This window comes from Olea europaea, chromosome 8 (genome assembly GCF_002742605.1).
Source record: "Olea europaea var. sylvestris chromosome 8, O_europaea_v1, whole genome shotgun sequence".
Classification (NCBI taxonomy): Eukaryota; Viridiplantae; Streptophyta; class Magnoliopsida; order Lamiales; family Oleaceae; genus Olea; species Olea europaea.
The window spans coordinates 11,127,181-11,134,190 of NC_036244.1; the positions used below are offsets into that span (position 1 = coordinate 11,127,181).

General features: G+C 34.4%; 2 protein-coding genes across 2 annotated transcripts in view; both read right to left on the minus strand.

Moving 5' to 3' along the window:
- Window positions 1-1,067: 1,067 nt before the first annotated feature.
- On the minus strand, window positions 1,068-3,074 carry LOC111398786 (RING-H2 finger protein ATL51-like). The gene has a single exon (XM_023025879.1). It carries the CDS (start codon window positions 2,295-2,297, stop codon window positions 1,134-1,136), a length of 1,164 nt encoding a protein of 387 aa, XP_022881647.1. The 5' UTR covers window positions 2,298-3,074; the 3' UTR covers window positions 1,068-1,133.
- A 2,297-nt stretch (window positions 3,075-5,371) lies between these two features.
- Window positions 5,372-7,010, minus strand: part of LOC111398787 (29 kDa ribonucleoprotein A, chloroplastic-like) — a 7,460-nt gene continuing 5,821 nt past the window's right edge. The window contains exon 4 of the mRNA XM_023025880.1: window positions 5,372-5,688. Within this exon, the coding sequence (XP_022881648.1) occupies window positions 5,587-5,688 (102 nt within the window). The 3' untranslated portion in view covers window positions 5,372-5,586. The remainder of the gene's footprint in view (window positions 5,689-7,010) is intronic.

A 7,010-nucleotide genomic window follows, 5' to 3' on the forward strand; every position in this document is an offset into this window, starting at 1 on the left:
GATTTAGAATCCAAGGAATTTATGCCTTAACTAGAGAGATTCAAGTATAACTAACACAACTAAAAAATAGACAATTAGGAATGAATGGTCTTTTATTGGTGATCAAATTTATACGATCCCTAATGTCTTGAACACGAAACACATTGTCCATATCTAACCAACGAACTCATTTTGGACAAACCAATTCCTCTAAGAATCACATTTTCATACCTAACGAGAACTATTAATGCTTTGCGTGATAATTTTTTACATTACATTGGAGAGCTTTTAGATCTATTCGACCACTTCAGAGGAATTACGATGTGACCCCCAACACGGAAAACTTGATTTGACTTTTGAATGAAAATTATAATAATAAGAATATTTAGGCTTTACAACAGTAAACTCGTGTTAAGAGTAGTAGTCAAAAGTGTCCTCCTTCTTCGTCCCCGGCCCGACTATGGATTCTTTGGAGAATCGAACTTTCTTTTATCATTAAAGACCAGGTCTCCAAACTCAACCCATGTAAGCGATTTCAGGTGTGAATTCTGTTCAAGAGGATTTTGGTTTCGTTTGGTATGTATTCTCTAATATTTGGTCCAAGAAATTTGAGTCTTCATATCATGGATTAATCTTGTTTACCATGGCCACATGGGCTCTGTACAACCAGAGGAGCCAAGTGGCTCCCCTCTATAGGTAGGGCACCTGTAGGTGTGCGCAGGGCCCATGTGGCAATGTACACCTTATAGGGTCCATAGTCAAGTCTAGTTTCCTTTTAAGTTTTTTGCCCAGGGGACATCGTTGGAGAACAATGTCGGGGACAGGGTGAAAACCTTACTTATTTCTATTGGTAATAATAAATTCCTCACCTATGTGGTGGTTTGTTAAAAGGGCAAGTACATGTCTCAATAAATTCAATGAAAAATCGCACTAAAGATGGAATTATGCACTCGCTCGCACTCAACTCCTCTATCCAACTTTATCATCTTGAAAGTTGTCAAAACATGGAAAATGAACTTATAATTCAGTAAATAATATTCTCCCAATAAACATAAAGAATTTCTCTATTAAAAAAAAAAAAAAAAAAGGGAAGAAGAAGAAAGCTTTTATATTTGAAGGACAAATGAAATAAACAATTAATAAAATTGGAAATTTCAGTATGGAATTATTCCTCTTCCACGTTTGGAGAAGAAGAACCTCCCACATGAATGTGATCTCTTAATGCCAACAGGACTTGTACTACTAAAACTATACCTATTCATTTCTTCTACTGACCTTTTGGATGTTCCAATATCACTCAAGAACTGGCACTCTTCCATTTCATAATCTTTCTTCTGTATCATCTTGTCCCTTGTACCCTGGGCTATACACGTGCTAACATGGCCAGGATAATAGGTCGTGATTCCACGAGGGTGAGCTAACCCTAAAACTCTGTCCTCAGTACGGATTGCAAGCTGCAACTTGCTTGGACAATTCCGAAATATATCAGCAATTGAAAAATGATGTTCAGAAATATTATCCATGGACGCTGATCTTCTACTTTGAATTCCAGTGTTCCTAAGCTCTGAATCCCCAGCAGAACTCTGTTCTTTTCTTTGTAAAGTTTCATCTTCTCTGATATCTATCTGTATGTTATCTACCACATCTGGATTCTCATCTTCGGCCAGGCTCTGGGGTCGAGATTCATTACGATCAAGAGGAGTTTCTGAAATCCAAGGGGCTAATTGAGGAGATGATGCATTGACACAAGCGATATTTGCTCGACAGATAGGGCAGTTCGAGTGAGATTTAAGCCATGTATCTATACATTGTACATGGAAAGCATGGCTGCATTTTGGTAAAAGCCTAAGGCTCTCGTTTTCTTCGAACTCACTGAGGCAAACGGAACAATCTGTACCGTCAATTAATCCATCTCCTTTCATGTACTTGAACATTGTAATAGACTTGATAACAGCCTCGTCAATTCCATTTGTTGGGACATGCCAGAACTCATGATTTGAAGGCTCTTGATTGTCTTCGAATTCTGCGTTGGCTTCACTATTTTCTCTTCTTCTTGATGAAAATCTGTTGCCACAATACTTGGAGATGATTACATAATAACTAAGAAGGAGAAAGGCACTTGCCAATATTCCAATAATGGCGATAACGAGTGGCGAAAAATTCGGTCCCGAGTCGTCATCGGGGAACTCATCAGAGGGAGGCGGAGGAGGGAAGATCGGATAGCACCACTGTGGGCAGTACAAACTACAAAAACCTTGAGTACAATCCTTACTGTTTATATATGGCACCCAAGTCTGGGGGTTGCCCATAGACCCCATGTTAACTTAGAAACAAATTGCTTAATGCTCAAATTGACACCCAAAAATTTCATCCAACAAATGAGAGAAGAAGATGCAATCTGCAAAAGAAGAGAAGGGTGGGGTTGTGCAGAGTAAAAAGCAGCAAGAAAATGCTTTGATTGGAATTCTCTTTCTTTTGGCCTTCTCTTTTTCTTTTTCTTAAATTGCTTTCATGGAAATAATGGTATGTTGACTAAAGGTGATCAAGTAGGTTGGAATTTTTATCAAAGCACTCTCAGCACTTTAGTATTTGTGGAAAAAAATAAATGAGTTATTAATGCTTTATTATTGTCTACGACTTTACAGATAAGTAAATTATTTTGCACTATTATTTTTTGTCTTTTCAATAAAGAAGTGAAAATGACACTTGACCTTGCGTTGAAGTTCAAGATTATTAGCCTCTTCTTCTTTACTTTCACAATTTTCTCTCTTTCCTTCTTGTTTTTTGGCTGGCATTGAAAGTTTCTGGGTTGGTATTCAAAACGAAAACTCCAATGGTAATGAAAAGACTTTTATCTGAAAATTTCGTTTGTAAAAGTTTCCCACTTTACCTTCGAAAAATCCATTGTTTACTTTCAACAACTCTCAAAATAACAATGGATTTTTGGTTGATCATTTTTCAATGGTTAATTTTATTAGCAACGGATAGTATGACTTCATCAACGGAAAATCCGTGCCTTAAGCCATATTTTTCGGCAGTGGGAGTCCAAGAAAACCTGGATCCCAGGTGCCTTACTAGCTAAGGATACTCAATGCCCTTAACAAACCAGGTCACGTTATCATTCAATTTTATTTTATTTTTTAATTTTTTTTGACTCAGATATCCGAGCTTTGTCCGACTAATCCTGACTCATGTTATCCTTTTTACAGGAAGGCACAATATGAAAAGGGAGAATCCAGAGGCCAGATGAAACGAAGGAAAGAGAACTACCATTCGTTGTGGGGGCAATACATTTAATACTACAATGAACAATATCTTAAAATTTTCTTCTATTTAATGATGTTAAATTCTATCAAATTCTTCCTACAAAAACGGATAAGCATTGAGAATTAATGGTTATAATTATCAAACGTAACAGATATTATATCTTCACGAGCAAAAAATCCGTGCCTTGAGTCATGTTTTTCGGTAGTGGAAGTCCGATACCAAGTGCCTTGCTAGCTAAAGACACTCAATGCCCTTAACAAGCCAAGTCATGTTATCAAATTTTTTATTTATTTATTTTATTTATTTTTTATTTTTATTTTTTGTTGGTGACTCAGATTTCCGAGTTTTACCCTACTAATCCTGACTAATGTTATCTTTTTTACAGGGAGGCACAACATAAAAAGGGAGAATCAAGAGGCCAGATGGAATGAACGAAAGAACTACTATTCTTTGTGGGGCAATACATTTTTTACTACAATGAACAGTATATTGAATTTTCTTCTCCTTAACGATGTTAAATTCCATCAAATTCTTCCTACAAAACGTAGAGGATAAGCGTTGAGAATTAATGGTTAAAATTATTAAACCAACGATGATAAGAAATACTTCCAACACTTCATGATGGCTCAAGAGTCAGCATGGTAGAAATCTAGTCTAGCAGGATGTGAACTGAACAGCATATATTCTATCTTTATTACCTGTAAAAGCATCAATCTCCAACTCTATAAGCATAAGAATATCTGAACCATAGAATCAAAGCATGTCTGGATACATTCAAATATGGGTCAATCACATATCAATATAGTAAAATCAAAATCAAATATCCGTAATTCAGTTGAAAGAAGTAACTTTTGCAAAGAGGAATCTTGATAAAGTCTTGTAGGACCAGAACTCAACATTCGTGAGGGATGATTAGCTTAAAAATCAAAATCTATCTCTTCCTTGTAGGTTGGAAAATCAAAATTATCACCACATATGCTCGTACGTTATGTTTTCTAAATTTAAAAGATTGGTGACCACTCAAATTAGAGACATTTCCATTGAGATTATCACGATAAATTCGCAAACATAATATTAATAGCCTGTCAAAATTATCTTTGCTCACCTCCTCAACCTAAAGAGAAACAGATGGTTCATCTTAAGAACAAAACATGCAAGAATACTCTTCCACCTAAAATGGTTTGGTCACGCTTAGATCTAGGGACCGGATATAGATAGGGGACCGGAAGAAAAGAAAGAGGGTCACTCGTACCTGTCATCTTACACTTGTCACACAACGGGTAAGAATTTAGCGATATTTAAACCAAGTGGGGTACAAAACCCGACATGCATCCACACATTGACCAGAGTCCAGAGGAGCACGCACAGAAATTAAGCCCTTGTATGGTCCCCATTATTTCCAAAATACATTTTTCTACTCTTATTTTCAACCACATTCTTCAATAAAACAATATTACATGCAAACTCAAAACTTTTCCTTATTTTTTAACCATACATTCTCCATCAATATACTATTCCAAAATGCATTTGGGGAAAAATGGGGTTCAAACATGCTCTAAAACAAAAAAATGTGATTGCAGTCTCAATTATTATGAACATCACACATGAATGTCAGAACTAATACGTCTATTTGTGTCAAGTCATTGCAACTAATACAAGTACATATGTTCCAACAAGAACTAAAGTTTCGGGAACAAAATAATACATTCCTGACAGAAATGTATCAAGAGAATAAGGAAATACTATTGAGAATACATATCCACAATAGCAGACCTTGTTTTTACTTATCAATGTATTATGTCTTAAGCATTCTTTACATGTGAGATATTTGGAAAAATCTGGGAGCTATATTTTTGAAGTTCAAAGAGAGCCAACAAAGATAGGATTCAATGCGATTCAAATCATTTACAAAGAGGAGTCACGACGATAGCAAAAGATTAAAATTCTAATATTTATTAAAGCACAAGAACATAAAAGTCTTGTGGAAATTGAAAATGTTAGCCAAGAAAAAAGAATTTCAATAACTGTTAATCTGATAATTATAAACAATATAATCCATATCAAATATGTATCCATGAAGTAAATAATAATAATCTGCATCTACTGATGACCATAAAAGCAGCTATTAAACCAATAGTAGTTTATGGAAACTCAATATAGATACACTAAACGATCAGAAGACATGAAGGTATGCAAAACACATAAGTAATGGCCAACATATTCTGTGAAATGTGCAAAACGATTATGTGCAAGATGGGAAATACATTCTTGGTTTACTTTATACTTTCTCTTTATCTACACATGAATGCAACATCGAAAAAGCTAAAACCTTGTACCAATTTACGCCTCTTTAGATTCCTCGTTTGTTTCCTCCATCTCATTTTCAAATGCATCAGCATTCTTTTCACTGAGTTTCAAACTTATTGGCCTACCCATCAATTCCTGCATTAAAAACATTGAAAAAAGTAACGTGCATCCTGAACCAGAAATAATCATATAGATACGTGGAAGAAAAACATTTCATCTCTCGCTGGAAATGTCTAAGACTTTAATTATTCATCAACAATTGAATTTTTGGCTTGGAATAAACTATTTGACTCAGAGAACTAGCAGATCCCTGTTCACTATAATTGACAAATCAGATAACATTTGACCGAAAACAACTCTCCCCTTAATACCAACTTTATTCGACAAATTAAGGTCATGACAGCGACTGAGATATGACCCCCAAAAACAAAAAAATAAATAAATAAATAAATCTGAAAATTATATTAATTTCAATTTCATTGTGTACAATAAAGATAACACCACTGAATTTCTCTATATCGAAAAACTCATTTTCTTAATATAATTTCCTAGAAAGCTCAAAAACCATTTGTGGACGTTTAGTAAGTAGTATTACAACATACTCAATAATACAATACTTAAGATTTTAACTTCTTTCTTCTTTAATAATGTTTAAATTTATCTAGTCCCTTACAAAACATTCCAGTAAGGTTCATTGTGCTGATATATTACCACGTACTCAATAATACAATACTTAAGATTTTAACTTCTTTTATTCTTTAAAAATGTTTAATTTTTTCTATTCCACCTTACAAAACATTCCAGTAAGGTTCATTGTGCTGACATATTTACCCCTACAAATCATGCATGCATGATCTTTACTTTCTGAAAAAGAGTTGTTCTAAAGGACCGTGCATAAAGAATAAAACAATGGACCATAATAATTCCAGGGCAGCATTTATCTTCAGAGACTTGGACAGAATTCTACAATATCTTCATTTCCAAAAGAACCAAGTACCACGTGCTGTAGTACTTGCTCCTTGATCAAGCATGATGATGATGATGATTAATGCATATGAAGTGCCCACTGAATGGAGGAACTGGTGAAAAATTTTATCAAGCTATTCAGTTCAAAACTGAGATTTGTTCAAGCATGTGAAACACCAATTTTGAATCACTCCCAGAAAGCAATGAAGATGCTACAATAGTAGTATGACTTTTTCATAAGAACTAAGGGTTTGTTTGATTGCAAAGATGAAATTTGAATGGAAAGAAAACAAATTCCAGGAAATTAAATTGCTTGGAAAATGTTTTCTTGGAAATTGTCAATTTATTGAGTTTGATTCATACAATTTTTCACGTGAAAAATGTTGAAATAAAAGTATTTTTTGGTGTTCGTTTGACTTTGTTTTAAATGAAAATGATCAATTAAAGGAATAAAATTTATTGGTATTGCGAATAAAATTTGTTTTTATTAC

Excerpts from the sequence above, each read along its gene's own strand:
- LOC111398786 (XM_023025879.1), bottom strand. The coding sequence starts at position 2,297 with ATGGGGTCTATGGGCAACCCCCAGACTTGGGTGCCATATATAAACAGT.